This window comes from Eucalyptus grandis, chromosome 2 (assembly GCF_016545825.1).
Source record: "Eucalyptus grandis isolate ANBG69807.140 chromosome 2, ASM1654582v1, whole genome shotgun sequence".
Taxonomy (NCBI): Eukaryota; Viridiplantae; Streptophyta; class Magnoliopsida; order Myrtales; family Myrtaceae; genus Eucalyptus; species Eucalyptus grandis.
In genome coordinates, this window is record NC_052613.1 from 29752263 (window position 1) to 29771254 (window position 18992).

Consider the following 18992-nt stretch of genomic DNA (forward strand, 5'->3'; position numbering starts at 1 on the left):
ATCCCCTGCTTTCTTATGCTCAGATTTTCTTGTTTTCTTTTGGCGGTGAATTGCGGTCCCTGAATGCCGAGATTGCTCCCTTTGTCTAGGTGGAAACTGCACGCCCCTTTCCTCCGTTGATTCTCCTTTGCCTTCTCTTCCAACTTCGACGTTTTCAGCTGAACAAGACCTTCCAACTATGCGTGGGCTTCGAAAATGGGTGTAGGCCGATTTGAATTTCCCTTATTGTCCTTAAATGGCCGCACTTCCTTTCCATTCATTAGGCCTAGATTGATTCACTTAGGGCCGGCCTTGCGCGGGATCGATTTTGGAACCTCAAGGGAGTTCAGGACTCACTTTTTTGCATATTAGACTATCCATCGAGCCAATCCCAAAAAAAACACTCTGATCCATGCTTTGTTCTACTTGAATGCTTTATACCCAAAATTTAAATGTCCTTAATATTTAAATGCGAAGAAATGCAATTGAGGATTGCAAAAGCAATACCATGCAAGATCAATATTTTTGTTTTAAGGGTCAAACTCTGTCAAATTTGATCTCAAATTTTCTTAATTGAATGAAAACCTCGAGCGAAAACTTGTGTGTCGACTAGCACAAACTAATGCAATAGTACCATAGCTTATCTAACACTTACAATAGATGTAATAGTCCATGACACAAAATCTTACATATTCTTGCCATGAAGTTAATGAACGTAGGTTGACATGTATAGCAAAGTCTAGAGAAATTACTATGAACATTGAGAGTTACTAACAATAGATATGACCAACTAAAGATACGTAGGAAATTGGTCATGAGCTTCGGGCTCTTTTATGGCTCCATGAAATCTATTGGCACACAAAATTAGCACCTTCAAATTAGAAAATGAGCCCATCCATGAAGGAGATGTGTCAACATGGATTATTACTCTCCGGGGTGAGCATCTCGCTTGCCATCCACTCTCTTATGAGAACTATTTATCTCCCTCTAGATTTACTTGGAGACCACCTTGTATAACAACACAAATTTGTAGTTCAACTGAGTTGTGTCACCTTTTCATGTAAAAGTTCGATTTTTTTTTATCAAATTTAAACAAATGATGAGTTGTTTGACTTTCGGAATCATTTCATTTTTTGGATTTTCAAATTTAAGCAATTGCCTATTAAATGCTAAACAGATATAATCTCAAAACAGAAAACACAGGCAGGAGAAACTTTAATCTTTTCTTTTGCACAGATTAGCAGTAGCAAGCATAACATTCGAGCAAAGTTGCTAGTGGAAGTGTCTTATCGTGGGAGGAGAGTCAACACCCCGTACTAATTTCCAAACTATACCATCAATAATATGAGAGCTTGAGGGTCTAGGCTATGTTTCCTTCTTTTTTGCATGGTTAAGTGGTAGAGACTTTACTGGATAACCACCACTTCTGTTCCAGGGCCAAATCATTGGTCATCGGAACTTCTCCACCTCATTTGATTTCTCAACACCAATCATTGCTCCTCCTGCCGTTTGCTGTTTTTAATGGGGGTCAAGTTCCAAGTCCTAGCATTTGCACCAGTTAGAGACTCCATTCTTAATTCCTTTTAGGATGCGATTTTTGCTAGCATAATAGTCCTGAGTTATTGTAAGAATTATAATTTATTGTGAGTCATAATTTTTTGAAGGAATGTGTTCTACAATAATTTATAATTATTTTTATTGATATTTTATGATTTATTCTCACAGTTTATTAAAAAACTGTCACCCATCTTTCTTAGTTAGACCTCTCCTTCCCAGACTCCACTCCACCCCCAAGACATTCTGCCGCCTCTTCTAACTTCCACGAGGCTACAAAGGGGAAAGTAGAGCGCTTGAAGTATCTACACCCAGAATTCCGAGGGGGTGGCTTTGGATTCTCCAAGCAAGCTTAGCAAGGACGGTTATGTTAAACTGTGATAAATTTCTAAAACCCAAGCCTCATTCTGACTTTGCTTCAGTTAAGCTTTCCCTATACTTCCAATGCACTTTCCCTTCATTATTCTGCTGACCCCACCAAAAATTGGCAATAGCTGCATCCACCTCCTCAAGCCACTTCTTTGGAAACTTGAGCACGGAATAAGTTGGTACTGCATAAGCCAATATTTTTACCATAATCTCCCTACAAGCTTGTGACACAAATTTAGTTTTCAAGCTAGGCATTCTTTTCAAGACTCTACCCTTAAGAAAGCCAAGAGACTCATGTTTAGATCTACCCCTATAGAATAGGTAGACTCGGGCAGTTACCAGGATTCTGAACAACATTGATTCCCTGGACTCTGCTTGCCTTTGTTCTCAACTCTTGTCGCGACCAATTTTTCAAGTGAACCGCCTAAAATTTGGCTAATGGATTATTAAACCTAGACTTAACTCGGGCTCTCACAAACTCATACCAATTCGCGACTTAAGTTCAAATTCTTAACATACAGATAGATTTTATCTAGGAGTCGCCACTAATATATTTTTGGTGGGTCGATTAGAAACCCAAGTAAAATAACGGGAATTTTACTTTACTCCTACGAACTAGAGACTATGGATATGGGGACTTGATTACACTAAATTTTTCTAATGCATTTTCGGTACCATTATTTTATTTTGAAAAATGTTTTTTGCAGGCAGCTTAAATTGATTTTAAATCTATTTCCCTAATATGTGAGGTAATTCATGCGGGTGCGCAATCCACCAATTTAACACCCAGATAAACAATAAATAAATTGCAAAAACTTACCTCAAAGCAACGAAGGCATCTGTAATGTTAAATTAAAATCCACATTAGCAACCCTAGATATGGTTTCTAATTAACACGTAATTTCTTTTTTGTTTTCACTTAATTAATAAAAATCATGCAATATGCAGTGCAATATTAACTAAATGACCTCATTCTAATGGCAGTCAATTTCTAATTAAATGGACCTAGCAACAATTACTAAATGACATGCATTTCATGAATCTAATTCCATATGACATGCAATGACATTTCTTTTGTGTTTTTATAAAAAAATTCATAATTAAAAATCTAACTAAATCGAGATATTATCTATCTTAAATTAGGAAATAGACTAATCTGAATCCTATCTTAACTCAGAAATTTATCTCGACATGCAATTTAATTCAAGGATATTATCTAACCTAGATACCATCTAAACATGTGTTCTAATATAATTAGAAAAGAATCTAACTATTCTATCATGCAATTCTATATAGGAAATTTATTGTAATCTACATGATATACAAATGCAATTTTTTTTTTTTGTATTTTCGGGATAAATAAAGCAATTAGAAGATAAACACCAAATCATTCAAAATTATCAAAGATATCATACATCGTTCGAATCAGGGAACAATATCCAAATCAGTTTGATTATTTCACTAATAAAATCGATAAGTTGATCTTAAGCCTTAAAGATCAAAATATCAATTTTATTCCCGCGTGATTCATTATTCCATCTAAAGCCTTATAAATGGAATAAAAAATCGGTGTGCGGTTGCAAATTAGAAAATATATCCTAATGAATATTATACCTCTTACTCAAAATGTTTAAATTAGATATCAATCTCATCAATCTAGGCAATATGATGTTTAAATCAAATTAAGATGAGATTTTTTACCTAATTGCCGAATATACTTCCAAATCCGAATTTGTCGATGGATGGCTTGCGAAGGGTGATTGCTTCGACTGAGGAACAGTTTTGGACAGTAGCTGGGGTGTCGCCGACTGCAAGATACGAATGGCGGCCGTTATTTGCACGCTTGCTAGACTCGCGTCACAAAAACGAGAGATATGGGCTTCGTGGGAATTGGTTTGCTTGTACTTCACTGGTCAACGTGAATGGTCTGCAGAGAAAAAGAAAGTGATCTTTTTATTTTTTTATTTGCTCTTTATGTGCCCCCCACTTTCTCTTCGTCGGTGGACTTCATGCTTGCAAACGATGGCCGCAAAAACATGACGTGGTATTCATGCTGAACAGGAGATGGTAGCCTTGTTGGACCTCGGCGAAACCTGCGAAGAATAAGTACAAACGAAGCGGCCAAAGTCTGAATTAGGTAGCAATGGTTCAAGCGTCCCTAGGATGTGCTGGTTCTTGGTATCGAGCACAACAACAAGCGAGGACTGCTGTGACGGTTTGCTTGGGTTGCTGTGTTCATCGGAAAAACCTGCGAAAATTCAACCAAGAATACAAAATCGGCGTTGGCTGCTCACGGCCAAGGAGGACTCGTAACGCGGGTGAGGCGATTGGTGGACGAGCTGGTCGTCTAGTCGTTGACTTCAATGCGATTTGCTACGTGGTTTTTGCTAAGGAGCTTGCGGGCTTCTTCGCTCGATCTGCGGAATTGGCGTCGAGAAGGGCTCCGGAGTTCTCTGGGATGTAGAGGTGTCACGGGGATTGAGCGGACCGTGGGTCACAGCTTGCAGAGGGTGCAACAACGGATGAGGTGTCGAGGAAGAATTGGTGTGAACCTTCTCTCTATTGCTCTCTCTCCCCGTGAGAGCTGCGGCAGCACTCTCCTTTGCTCTGAATTGTGGCCGTGTATTCTCAATTATGTGGTAGCCCCCGGTTACGAAAAAATAAAGCTCTCTTTTATACTGATTCCGAACATCTGCTTTGTATGGCATATTTCAAACTTCCATCTTCTGTTGCATTAAATCAATGATGCAAATCGGAGCATGATTTCGCAATCAGCTCGATTTTGCATTGATTCCTTCCATTTTATCAAAATCCTTGCCCTTTATTCACCTGATTTTTAATTGTTTCTACATTTATCAAAATCTAAATATCCATCAGGATTTCAAATTTCCATGCATAATCAATCAAATCGATTTTCTCCATTTTTTTTTTCATTTTTCCTTTTATTTGTTCAAAATGCAATTTTATTTTTCCAAAATTAGGTGTCAACAACTCTGCATCCGTGTTAGGACTGAAGCATATACAGGATTTTTGCAAGATAATCCTATGGACCGAGCAGTGCAATACAGTCAAGAAAGTATAGGGAGTCATATGCAAAGAGAAGGTGGCTTAGGGCTTTCCTTTTTTAGCTTAATTCCCTGTCGCTAACCGTCCTACAGAGCATTATTGAGTATATGCGGCAAAACGTTAGCCACAATTGTGAATAACGAGGGTGAGTATATGTGCTTGATCGTCTGTGACTCGTCGACCACAGCCTTGTTGACCCTGAATTGATTGCCGCCAGAGCTCCCGAGGGTGATCTTCCTCGTCGACTGCATTGTGTCCTTGCCTCTCCTATTGGTGTGCATTTGCGGTGGTGATGGTGTTCATAAACCCTGATTGCGATCGTACCTCAACGTCGATTGAGTGCTGCGAGAAGCACATTGAGTCTGCCAAGTCCGACGATACAACCATCGAGGATGACCTCAAGGCTTGAGTCGCGGAGTTCGTTGAAGTCGACCAGGCTACTCTCTTTGAACTCATCCTGATTAGTCGATTCTTTAGCTCCTCAGACGGCTCTTTAGTCTTTTGCGGCGTATGCGTTTCAGGTTTGACTTTCGAGCGTTGACTTGAGTTTACTTCTCTAATTATCCATTAAGCTCTGCGCGTTGGTTCTTCTTTGTTTGGCTCGCTGGGGACAGTGTAAGGCCTTGATATAGTTCAGGTGTTTTGCACTTCATCACCTCCCTCTCTGCCTTAATACACGGATACTAGTGGGAATTAAAGCAAAATTTATGGCACTGTGTTAATACACTGTCTCTCTCTATCTTACTCTCTGCTGCCCTTTCAAATGAACCGCCGGCGAACTGCCCTCCTCCGCGTGGGGAATGGGACAGTGACGGCGCAGGTTTCCAGTATGCTGGCTGGAGATTGAACTCGCCCCCGTGCACATCCCTAATGGTGACTCTCATATTTGTGGGAACATTGGCATCTGGCTCCTTTTTCCGGTTTTAATGTCGATTTTATCTTTGCGAAATCTTCGCCATGCAATTTCTTATGCATTTTGTGGACTACTTTTCAGTGGTGTACGATGTAGATCGTGATGGGAATGGAGAAGAAGGGCGGACGACGTTTTCAAGAAAATGTGGTTTCCACCTTTTGATGTGGAAAACTCTCCTCTAGATTGCGCTGATGATCTATAGGATGTTGATCCTCTATGAAGGATTTCGTCAAAAAGGAGCGTGGAACGTGAGACATATGTGGTCATCGTCCAACGGCCGTTTCACTGGTGAGCTTTGAGCAATTGAGACGAAGTGATCGACTGCATTTTAGGTTTGCTCAGCGAAAATTGCCTCGCTTGCGTTTTTCTAAATTTTGCCTAAGCTTCCACTGACATGTATTGGGGACGATGACCTTTCAACTTCTTTGTCTTTCAACTTACCAATGGAACCCATTCAGATTCGACTGCATTATGATTTGTTCTGATTAAATTCAAGTTTAGTGAGGGCGCAAATGATAAACATTATGTTAACAGGACCAATTTATGATCAAAAATAATTTTTTTATTTCCATTCATTGGTTGATTTTTTGAGTGAAAACGCGTATTTGATAACAATATAGAATTTCTCTTCCCGAAATAGTATGATAGGCCTTAAAATTTTTGGCAACTAGCAAAGGGTGGCAACTGGTGGCTAGTGAAGGGCGACGACCAGCAACTGGTGAAGGGCAAGCGATCGGTGGAGGGTGGCAATCAGCGGCGGCATTTGGCGAGTGGTGGGTAGTGGCGGGCGAAAGTCCGAGAGTGAGTGTTAGGGTAGGAATAGAGTAGGACCGACAAAAAAAAAAAAAAAAAAAAAAAAAAAAAGCTATGCTTTGCAATGCAAATTACAATTAATTACCGTGTTTCTCTGTCGAATTTTCAAAAATTAATTTTAAATGAAACTATATATTATATACTAATTTACATTGCTTCAAGTAAACTTTCTCTAAGCATAGCTGCTCTCGCCACTTGGATTTGCTGCCCAAGTAGACTGCCCTTTAATCAAGAAACAGCTAAGCCAGGCCACCCAAATGGATCCAGCCTGCAACAAAATCTCCGTAAGTTCTTCAATATACAAGCAAGATTTCAACGTCTTGATTAGATTGTTAAATCTTAGTATGGGATTTGGCTTAGTGTCATTTAGTTGATATTCATATGGTTTCGGGAATTTCATGGTCTTCTAGTTTGGATTAATTTCGGTAGATTAGTCTCTTTTAAAAGATTGGACTCGATTTGATTTTAGCTTATAGGGTTGTTGTCCTGAGCCTAATTAATAAGACCATGTAATATTTTTTTTTCCGACTTGTATTGAGTAGCCCTTCCGCATTCTATCTTTTACTCGGTCTTTTACTACTTTTAAAGACAAATTAGTTGTGATTTCTTTGTATCACTTCTATGTCATGATTTGATTGTTTTAGTTAAATGTTTCGGTTACATTTTAGGATAATGATAAACACTAAAAGAACATTGCATTGACACTTAGCGAGTGAGAACCTTAGCAGTCATAATTTGGTAAACTGATTATGTGGACACTTTAGTTGACAAATGATCAAATTTAAGTATCACAAGGTCATTAGTTGAATCTAGATCTTTGATTGTTAGGAAGTGAAATATACTCTCGTATCTTACTTGGCTCTTAGTTGATTGATCCCAATAGGTTAGTGTCGAACTTCTTGTTGTATAGAATTTTCGTAGGATTAATCAAATGAAATGAATTTCCCAACATCGCACAAGGTAAGGATTTGAGTGAATTGGCATCTATTAAGTACCATTTGTACTTAATTTGACGTTACCTCTAAACCTATCTTCCCTTATCATGTCGGGAGGGTTGTCACAATACTTATGAAACATAAATTGATTCAATTTACCTCCTTGAGATATGACATGTTACCTATCTTATATAATGGTGTCTTGCAGTTCTCGATTAACTAAATTGAATCAATTAATTGAGCAAATTTCAATTCTAAATAGTGTAAAATTGATTACCCTTTTGTTATTTTCGTAATCATATGAGATTCTTGAGCCCTAAGATTGAGATCTGTGATTTAATTGAGGCGGCTATCCTTCAATTTGTGCTCTTTATCAACAAATTCTTGAAAATATATAATCAGATGATTTCTTGGGAGAAAAATGCTGGGTACGCTTTATATCAGTCCGTCCCCTTCCTCACCCTCAAGTAAACGACATGCGAAGGTTGATGATTTAGGCAAATGCAAAACGATTGCACTTATATTACATACCTACTCATGTTAGTTTTGAAGCGTCATTATTTTCATTAAAACAAGTCAAATAATCAAGTCACGGGTTTGGTTGTAGATGTTTTCTCATCCCATTCATTTAATAACAAATTTACAATCTGAAGCCTAACAACAAAGCTACAAAACTCACAGCACAAAATCAAAGATCCATAGCTTTAAAAACAGAGAATATAAAGTCATATTGGGATACAAGAGCTTTTCTTTTCTTAATCATAGTAGAGAAAATTTCAAAAAATCCTCTCCAACTTTTTATTTATATCACATATGCTTCTCAGTTTTTGACATTTGCCGCATGATCATCTTCAGACTATAATCCATAATTAAAAGATCAAACTACCCCTCTGTTATGGAAATATATTTTATGTGCTACTTATTGAGATTGATGCAGTATAAGCGGTCAATCCATGTTGCTCGTGCAATATTTGCTGCTTAAATGTTGCCAATACTTAATTTTCATTGGCTTGTTACATCATGTGTCATTATCGTATGATACAACTACCACACTCCTCTACAAAATCATTTCTCTTTCTTTCTCTATCTCTCAACTATGCTTGCCAATCAACATCACCATCCATGTCCTCGATGGGCGCTGCCACTACCTCAACCAACACCACCGACACCCATGACAATGGAGGCGTCAAGCTCGAAGCCGCAACTATGCTTGACCATATCTAGTGGGTGACCGGCCGGAGCTCGTTGTGCAAGTTCAAGTTCAAGTGGAGAGGGAGAGAGATATTTTTATGGGTGTTTGATAAGCACGTACACAAAACTAACGATTCATTTGGGTAGAAAAGAGTACATGGTCACCAAGTGTAGATTGGACTACTCTATCTTCGCTTACGTCATCCCCAAAGTCAAGGTAATTCCGTTTGGGAAAACCGAGCCTAAATCAAATGAACTATCGCTATGTTTGGATATATTTTTTGGGAGGTGAAGAAAATGAAGAGGTTGAAAATATAGGCGAAGGAAAATGAGGTGGCCAACTAAAAAACAAAAAAAAAGTTGCTAGAAATTTGTTCACCTGTGTAGTATCTTTTATTTTTGAAATTTGTTAATAATTTTCACTATTTTAATTTTTTCACCCGTAAAATTTCATTTTCTCATTTATGATTAAAGAAATTAGTGAATTACTACAAATATAAATCAATAAAATATGAAAAAAAGAAAAATGGTGCGTGCAAGGCCATTTTGGCTACATAGCACGAAGCCAGAAAACCTGGCTACCTGAAATATGTATAAAAAGGTCGACAATCCGTTCTGGTCTAATCAGGTTAAAAAAATTTGCGCTGATTCGGGCTAGGACAATTTTCAAGACTTTCATAATTTTATTTTCGTCCCAATAAAAAATGGACCTTCATTTTCCCTGCTTCTCTCAAACTGGTGAAACTCTGCCAATTCTTTCCGCATACCCTTCTTTCCTCATCTTATCCTTGTCCCCAAGCACAGGCCACAGGTGGAAGCGACTGGATTCCTTCATTTTCAGTAAATTGAACCGACTTTAGATTTCGATAGTGTTTAATCACTTTTTATCTTTTTAAATTCAAGGGGCTAGTGACACGTTAAATTAAAAATTTCTTGATTAACTCTTATCTCCTAACATATATAAGCAAGTGGGATAGGTTTGCGACAAGGACAGTCATCCCAAACTCGTCCTAAACATATTACAGATTTCCCAGACCCAAGTCACTAAAATAACCCTGTACGTCTAGCTTGCCATAATATTTATATTTAAATAAAATTCTCACACTGGATATATAACAAGCCATTTCAAATTTGCAAATGCAACCATTTATTCAAAATTTGTGCACTGCGGATCTTCAACTGGACAATCTTCAGAAACGCAACACTAGATCAAAAGATATCTAAGATTAATCAAGATAAAAATCTAAAATCTACTGATCCTAGAAAAAGAAATCATGCTTGCTTGAAATAGTGTTCATTGCTGAAAATGTTCAATTATAAGTAATTTTGAACATATAATATACCAGACAATGTACACGTATATACCCAGTTTTGGCTCGAAAGTTCTGTAGGTCAGAATATCTACTTCACACTCATACCATGGCCGAGCAATGAATAGTAAGGTATCACGAGATATAAATTGAGTTAACACAAATAGTGATAGTCATTGTGTATCAACGTGACTAATTAAGATTATAAAGTAAATGAGGGAAGAACAAATTGATGTCAAAATGAGAAGTTCCCCACTCGGGCATAAGGAAAGCAAGATCGGGCACACTCAAATAAGTCCAAATGCATTTACGGCAAAACTGGAGCCATTAAAACGTGAATCAAAATCATACAACGTAAGTTCGAAATACACAAAATGTGCCTATCTTATAATGCAAACAGATGTGATAAGTTCAGTGAATTGAGGAGGAGAATGCTCTCAGGCAAGCGATATAACATAGAACCAATCAAAAGCAAATCCAAACTATCATAGGGAACCCTCAGCCTAGCATCGACATATCGGTACGTGTGTATATAATGAGCATATCAGTAATGCTGATGCAATGCATTAAACAATTCGGTTCAGTCACATATATGCCATTTACACAGAGAACTATGACACTTCCCTATAAACACATTGACAAGAATCAAAAGACGCAAAATGAAATTAAGCAAATTCAGAAACTCCAAGTTTCGCAATAGAATGGACATGATCAGTATGGGGCTTCGGCAAATTTTACAGAACATGGGAGTCAATTCAAGCACAACTCAACTGGTCAAGTTCAGATATAAGCATACAAGTATAGGAATCACTTTGGTTTCATATGAATTCAGCGAAAAACACATTGGGATCGATTCAATTTTATACATGAGGTTCTCGGCCAGCATTACATAATCGAACACATATGGATCTAGCTCACTTTCTTCAAAATAGGCCTATATGACCTAATTCGATTAACAGTTTAGTAGTGAAGGAAATTCTCCATTCAGGCATTCAGCAGAGGAACTTAGATGCAAAAGTAAAGTAACGATTCACATCCTGATTACCACAAAGGCAGCGCAGCAAGTTCAGATAATTAATAGAGCCTCAATGGCAGCCGATTTTCACACAGGCTGGAGCTAGAGCCCTGGGCCTCTGCTTCATATCCAAATTAAGAAGAAAACAGAACCGAGACTGATTACCAGGAAATGGAAAGTTTTAGGAAATGCAGATGCTACGCGAGAACATGCTGGACGGAAACTCCATGGTTATAACAAGGTCGTATTCACCCAATGACGAGAATATGGTTATGACACGTAAAATTCAAATCTACTTACGATAGCAAAAAGAGAATGGGGTGAAAGTCACTGAATTCTGGTCATTCTTGGTCGAGGTCATTGGGCCAATCTTCTCAACGTACTTCTCTCTACATCATCTCATCTTCAAATTGGCTTTCAATCTTAATGGGTCGTACTTGTTCCCAATATTGTCATGGGAAAACCTTCTTCAGACCATCCGACTTCAACTTCAGAGAGAAAAAAAAACAAAAACAAAAGGAACACAATAAGCCCAACAATAAAGACTTGATCTGACTTCCTTACAGACACAATATACGGGCGTTCACATCATACTCACCGGACTTTCGTCAGGTCGGGCTTAGTGTAACCGGCTCAAAAATACTTGGCATGGTTAGGTTCAGTATCTGAATCTCTGTTGTCATGACATCTGCAGTAATTGTTACGGTTGGGCAACTGCTCACAATGTTCAATTGTGGAACATTCTAAACGCAAATTTGAGGTGTCAGCCAAACTCTCCAACGAGCAGCAATCATGAATCCACAACTTCTGTAAAGATTCCAAGTGATTTAGACCTTCCAAGCTTCTTAACTTTGGACATTCTCCTACTCTTAGCTTCCTTAGCTTTCTCAATTTCGATAGGTTTGACATCTTTTCCATGGAACTGCAATCCACAATCGATAGAAAGCAAAGGGATCCTAGTTCTTCAAGGCCCCAGATCTCAACTAACAGGGAGCATCCGAACAGATTTACCTCTTCCAAAATCTTCATGTGCGATAGACAAAGTGCTCTTGAGGAGAACTTGCACGTACGCACCTCTAAATGTCTCAATCTTTTCATTTGGAATAGAAACAATCCCAACATGTTTAAACTGCTCCATCTTTCCATTTCCGACAGAACCAATTCCCTTTGCTCTTTTTCTAATTGCATTATCTTTACTTGCTCCGACAAAATGGAGCGCACGACCTCATCAGGTAAAACATCAAGGATATTTGTTATCGAACAACTTTGTAATCGCAAGGTTGACAAGTTGCTCAAATGGGAATAATACGTTTGTAATGTAATTGACAAATTTCCAACTTCGAACTCTCTTAAACTAGAAGGCAGATGCCAGGGCAAGAATCGCCGCCGGGTTTTGCCAGATGCTAGTTCTTTCACCTCATATAGGGGTATGATGCTAGAGTGACAAGCAGAGTCCCGCTCCAGCATATATGTCCTGTTTCCGCAGAACTTGAGAGTATCAAAGGCCCACCTTAGACAACTCAAACTTTGGGGAAGCTTTGGCAACTCATTAAGCTTAGAACATGATTCTAGATTAAGTGTTTGGAGATTAGAGAGGCAACACACAGTGGAGGGTAATCTGGAAATACGTGTGAACGACAAGTCTAAGATCCTTAAACAAGACAACCTCCCAATTTCTTCAGGGATTTTGCCGGTCAAGCGGTGACATCCACTAGCTTCTAATTCTTCAAGCTTCTCCATTAGCCCAATCGCTCTTGGTAATTTTGTGATCATTATGTGGCTCATCCTAAGTAGTGTCAATTGCTTTAGATTGCCGATTGAATCAGGTAGGTGTCCCAAACTTGTTGATGACAAATCCAACTCGACTAATGATCGTAATTTCCCAACCGAGTCTGGAAGTTCCTTTATCTTTAAACACTTAAATAAATTCAACCGCCTAAGTTTCACCAGCCCTCCAATCGAGTCTGGCAACATGCAGATCCAGCTATGTGATACATCAAGGGTCAACAATGACTTCAAATTACCAATTGTCTCTAGAAGTTTGAATGCATAGGACAAACGAGGCATGAGAATCTCCATCAAAGCATCTAGACATCCTATTTCGTAAGGCAACCCTTCAAGGGCGTGACATCCATTCAAGTTTAAAGCAGTGAGGAGCTTTAATTTTCCAATGGAAGGGTCAATTTCAATTAAATTGCGACAACCTTCAAGAATCAATCTCTCCAAGGACACCAACATAGATAAATCAGGCGTTCTCATTAAGTCGTTGCAATTGCTGAGATCTAGTACTTTTAGTTTACTTGCCACCTGCAAAATATATATATATTAAGAAACGATTTATAGGAAAAAAAAAACGAGAAAGATAAGGAAAGATACTTGTATATAAGGAGTGAGACGCGTATCATACTCTAATTTGGTTCCAGCCAATCCATTTCTCTGATACATAGCTGTGTGAAAGGTCAAGAACGATTAAATTGACTAGATGAAAGTTTGTTGCCACAAACTCAAAAGGGCACCATCGCCAAGAAAGCCATCTTAAATTGGAGAGAAGTTTATTGAAGTCTCCAACAAGAAACATCTCATTCCCATCCAAGAACCTCAGGTGTCGTAAATTAGCAACTTCACTAGGCATTATGATGACTCCACGAGATCCTAGTGACAGTGCTTCTATCTTCTTGCTTCCCTATCGATGGAAACACCAAGAAGTCACGTGTGAAGGTTAAAAGCAAACAATTTCAAGCACTTATAGGGATGGATTTTTCCTTTTTCAAGAATAGGCTACAACAATTCACAGGAAAATAAGTCGTAAATCCCTTTCGATACCTTTTTCTGCTCCAAAATGCTCAAGGCTTCATGATGATTCCACACTCGGCTACGCTTGTGAGGCTCTTTGAAATTATCTTCACGAACGATTGCCCTTCCAAGGTCCCGCACTTGATCATGCATCCAAAAGGTATTGTCATCTTTGATTTTTATCAAGGACACGAGACAGAGGATTTCAATGGCATTGTATGGGTGGTATTCACAATCTTCCCACATGTAGCAAGGGTAGGTTTTATCCTCATTAACAAAAAAACAACTTATATCCAGAAATACTTGTCTTTGCGCATCATCTAACCTTTCATAAGTTATCATCAATGTTTTTTGGACTTCTATGGAAGGAGCTTTTTCTAGCTTCTTCAAAGTGTCTACCCAAAATTCTTTGGATCTACCAAAAAGGGATGAACCAATGACTTCAAGAGCTAAAGGAAGCTTTCCCAAAGTGGAGACAACTTTTTTTGAAAGGTAGACATAATCATCGGGTGGAGAGTCTCTCTGAAGGCATGCCTCTTGAAAAGCTCAAGAGCATGGCAAAATTCCATTTCCTGTACTTCATAAGTCAAAACATTTGCACACTTTATAGGACCTTCACTTGTTGCTTCTCTGTCAATCATTAGGACACTTTTGTATCTAGTAGTAATGATAATCCGACTACCAGAACCGAACCAAATTCCTTTTTCTGCCAAATTTTTCAGCTGCTTGTTTTCATCCACGTCGTCAAGAACAATGAGAACTTTTTTATTATGAAGTACCCTCTTAATCATGTCAATCCCATGATCCACTTCACTAATTTGGTCAACATAACAACGATCAAGGAACTTGGATAACAATCGTTTTTGCAAATGTACCAAGCCATGTCGTTCGAATGACTCTCGAACATCCGAAAGGAAATTGCAGCCTTGGAACCGAGAAGACAATCGGTTGAAGACGACTTTGGTTAGTGTTGTTTTGCCAACACCTCCCATTCCATGGATCGCGAGAAATTTCACATCATCAGATTCCACATCCAACATCTTAATTGTAGCTTCTACACGATCATCACTCCAACTAAGTGCTCAGTCACATTTTTATATCTGACATTCAACTTAACCAAAACAGCTTCAATTACCGATTGGATCAAATCTACTTGGCTGCCATGACGTAACAACCATGTTAAGGACAACTTTTATGTTGTGAAAAGCTACTCTTCAAGTGACTCAATTGCTCTCACATGTTGAGGAAATTAGAGAGAAAAAAAATCTAGATGCTAAAAATTTCTGTTTTATTCAATCTCTCTCCACTCCCCAACTTCAGTCACCATCACCGTCGGCCTTTGCCACCATCATGCCACTATTGACATCACTTGCCTCCTTGCACCGTCACCATTGCATTCCAGAGTCCTTGACCATCGCACCCAATCAACCCGCCATCTTAGCCTTATCTCAATCCTCCACGTCACATGGGTCATGGCCTTGCGATCGCCAGGATGACGTCGCCAGCTTTAGGAGACACCAATTTTGGGGTCCCCAAGGCTGGCAATGCCGGATATAGGCAAGGTGACGTCAGACCCAACCTGGATCTGACTTGCCAATGAGTGAAGGATAGAAAGGGTGGGAGTTTAGATGGTCGTGGCAGGTTCTAGCTACCTGGTGTCAGGCCAGCGACAAAGAAATGGCAATGATTGATGGATGAGTTGCAACGGTGGCTGGCCGGCGGCTTAGTGAAGCTGCTCAAGATGTTAATGTTCATGGCTACTGTGTCAGAGATAGAAAGTGAGAGGAGAAAGAGAATTAGAATGAGTAGGGTGTGCCACCACTTATCGGTGCCAACCGCTATTGGCTACTACCCATGAGAATTCCATTCTCGACGAGATGAATAAACTATATTTTTCACCAACAATACCGCAATCGAACTGATTAGGGAGGAAGAGGAAATCTACTTAACAACTGAAAAGTTTAAGACATTTACCTTTCATCTTTCTTCAAGTTCCATCCTTTTATCTTGCCCACTGCAATGAGAGCCTTTTGCCATGACTCTGCTTCACTGCAAAACGTCTCTTGGTGCTTTGAAAGAGTTTGTTTATACAAGTTTGTTTTCAGCTTCACATCAACAGGTTCCACATCCAAGAAAATAGGCAAAATCTCCTTGTTCCCGTTTGATTTCAAGGTGCACTTGACCATGTACGCAAGCTCTCGGAGGCACCAGCAACTTGAAGCATAATTTGCGGAGAATATGGGAATGTAAATCTTGGAGTTCTCAATTGCTTGTAGAAGTTCAACACCAATTTCTGCACCGACATGGAGGGACTCACTATCCCTAAAGACAAGGATTCCAGCACCAACCATCCCATGGTAAAGAAAATCGGTAAATCCATGACGAGTGTCTACTCCTCGAAAATTTAGAAAAACCTCGTATGAAGATCCAAATGATGCCCATGAACTTGTCCCTTTCTCCATTGTATTATCTCTAAACACCAGATTTCTCAGGAAAGTTTGCTTTGAGTGTGCTTGGATGCAAGTGAGGGCTGTCAATATGATGAGCTCTCAGTCTCTGACATCATGGAGGGGGAAAAATCTCCGAATATCCCTTGAGTAAATATAGTCAACACCTTGAGTCATGCGAGAAGTTTCCAAGAAGTTTCCTAAAAGTTTTTATGAATCATTCATGAATCAATCAATGGGTTGAAGTTTCTGGGTCCCATTTGTTTAAAGACAAATTTAAAATTTGAAGCCTAGCAACAAACGAAAGTGACAGCACAAATTGATAGATTCATGGCTTTAGAAACTCACTTGTCTAGCTCTTGTAGAGTTCCTTTTATGAATGAATGAAAGCACTTCTTCGTCCAAAAAAATAAAAGTAAATATAGAGGATATAAAGTGAAGAGGGGTCGCCCACGGGCTGCGCATGGGCCTTCCGCTTGTTCTGCTCAGGGGTCGTCCGTGGGCTGCTTCCGGGCAGCCCTTTGTACGTGACACGGTCCCTCACGGACGATCTTGGATCATGCTTGTCGTGGGCGTGTCATTCTCCCCACCTAATCTGGCGACGCCCTCGTCGCGTCCGTGGCATGGAAGGCCTCGATGTGCCCCTTGAATTCCCACAGAGCCTCGGAGGGTTCCCAGCTTGCTTCACTCTCAAGAAGGCCTCTCCACTGGACAAGGTATTCCTTCCTTGGTGCCCGATATTTCTTCCGTATGATCCGATCCGCCATGATACACTCAACATCTCGATCATAGGAGGTCTTCACCCCCAAGGGGCGCTCGCTGCGATGTGCCCCGATTCGGATCATCCTCATCCACATGAAACGGTTTTAACATGCTCACATGGAACACGGGGTGGAGCCTGAACTTGGACGGTAAGTCCGGCATGCGCCACCTTTCCGATCCTTTGTATCACTCGAAAAGGGCCTTCATAGCGACGGATCAGCCATTTGTTCACGTTTAAATGCCGAAGGACGAGGTGCAACTTGACTAGCACCAAGTCCCGACCTGAAACTCCACATGCCGTCGCTTTGTCAACCCATTTCTTCATGCGTTTCGCGGCCCTATCAGACACGCCGGGCCAAGTCACGTGCTCACCCCATTCCTTAGCGAGTTTGTATGCGGCGGGCTACTTCCTCGATACCCAGGCGGTTGCGCTTAGGCGTGGCGGCTGCTGCCCGATCACGATTTGACGGGCTTTGGTTCGTGGACTCGCTCCGCTACAAGTTGTAAGAGAATTGGGCCACGTCAATCAGCGTGCCCGGTTCGCTTGCATATTGCTCACATAGTTCGAAGGTAGATCTCAGCAATCCATTCACTCGCTCGGTTTGTCCGTCGGTCTGCGGATGCATGCTGGTGGAAAGATTGAGACTCGTCCCAGCAACTTGAAGAGCTCGGTCCAAAGCCGTCCGGTGAACCGAGGGTCACGATTGCTCACGATCGTGCGTGGAACGCCCCAAATATGCGCGTTCATGCCAACCACAATGGAATGCCCAGCCGAGGAAGCGCAAAGCTGTTCCTCAAGCACGTCATCAAATATTGGGCGTTCCACGCACGATCGTGAGCGATCGTGACCCTCGGTTCACCGGACGGCTTTGGACCGAGCTCTTCAAGTTCTTTGGGGATGAGTCTCAATCTTTCCACCAGCATGCATCCGCGACCGACGGACAAACCGAGCGAGTGAATGGATTCTGAGATCTACCTTGAACTATGTGAGCAATATGCAAGCGAACCAGGCACGGCTGATTGACGTGGCCCAATTCTCTTACAACTTGCAGCGGAGCGAGTCCACGAACCAAAGCCCGTTCGAAATCGTGATCGGGGCAGACCGCTCACGCCAAGCGCATCGCTTCGGGGTATCAAGGAAGTAGCCCGCCGCATACAAACTCGCTAAGGAATGGGGTGAGCACGTGGACTTGGCCCGGCGTGTCTGGATAGGGCCGCCAAACGCATGAAGAAATGGGCTGGCTGAAAGCGACGGCATGTGGAGTTTCGTGCCTGGGACTTGGTGCTAGTCAAGTTGCACCTCGTCCTTCGGTACAGAAACGTGAACAAATGGCTGATCCGTCGCTATGAAGGCCCTTTTCGAGTGATACAACGGATCGGAAAGGTGGCGTACAAGCTGGACTTACCGTCCAAGTTCAGGCTCCACCCCGTGTTCCATGTGAGCATGTTAAAACCGTTTCATGTGGATGAGGATGATCCGGATCGGGGCACATCGCAGCGAGCGCCCTTGGGGTGAAGACCTCCATGATCGGGATGTTGAGTGTATCATGGCGGATCAGATCATACGGAAGAAATATCGGGCACCAAGGAAGGAATACCTCCCAAAGTGGAGAGGCCTTCCCCGAGAGTGAAGAAGCCGGGACCCCTCTCGAGGCTCGTGGGAATTCGAGGGCACATCGAGGCCTTCCATGCCACGGACGCGACGAGGGCGTCGCAGATTAGGTGGGGAGAATGACACGCCCACGGACAAGCATGATCCAAGATCGTCCGTGAGGGACCGTGTCACACAAAGGGCTGCCCGGAAGCAGCCCACGAACGACCCCTGAGCATGGTTTTTGAGTTTTC

At 40.9% G+C, this 18992-nt stretch overlaps 1 protein-coding gene and 1 long non-coding RNA gene across 2 annotated transcripts; both read right to left on the reverse strand.

Annotated features, from left to right (window-relative positions):
* Positions 1 to 11171: 11171 nt before the first annotated feature.
* LOC120290930 lies at positions 11172 to 12077 on the reverse strand. The gene is made up of 2 exons (XR_005548725.1): positions 11744 to 12077; positions 11172 to 11633 (listed from the first exon to the last, which is right to left on the reverse strand). It is a non-coding gene; the product is annotated as an uncharacterized LOC120290930 (long non-coding RNA).
* A 47-nt stretch (positions 12078 to 12124) lies between these two features.
* On the reverse strand, positions 12125 to 14978 carry LOC104434934 (disease resistance protein RUN1-like). Its single transcript, XM_039306960.1, has 6 exons — positions 14473 to 14978; positions 13969 to 14353; positions 13553 to 13828; positions 12812 to 13452; positions 12562 to 12619; positions 12125 to 12235 (listed from the first exon to the last, which is right to left on the reverse strand). The coding sequence occupies exons 1-6, from the start codon at positions 14976 to 14978 to the stop codon at positions 12125 to 12127; spliced, it is 1977 nt and encodes a 658-aa protein (XP_039162894.1).
* Positions 14979 to 18992: the final 4014 nt, after the last annotated feature.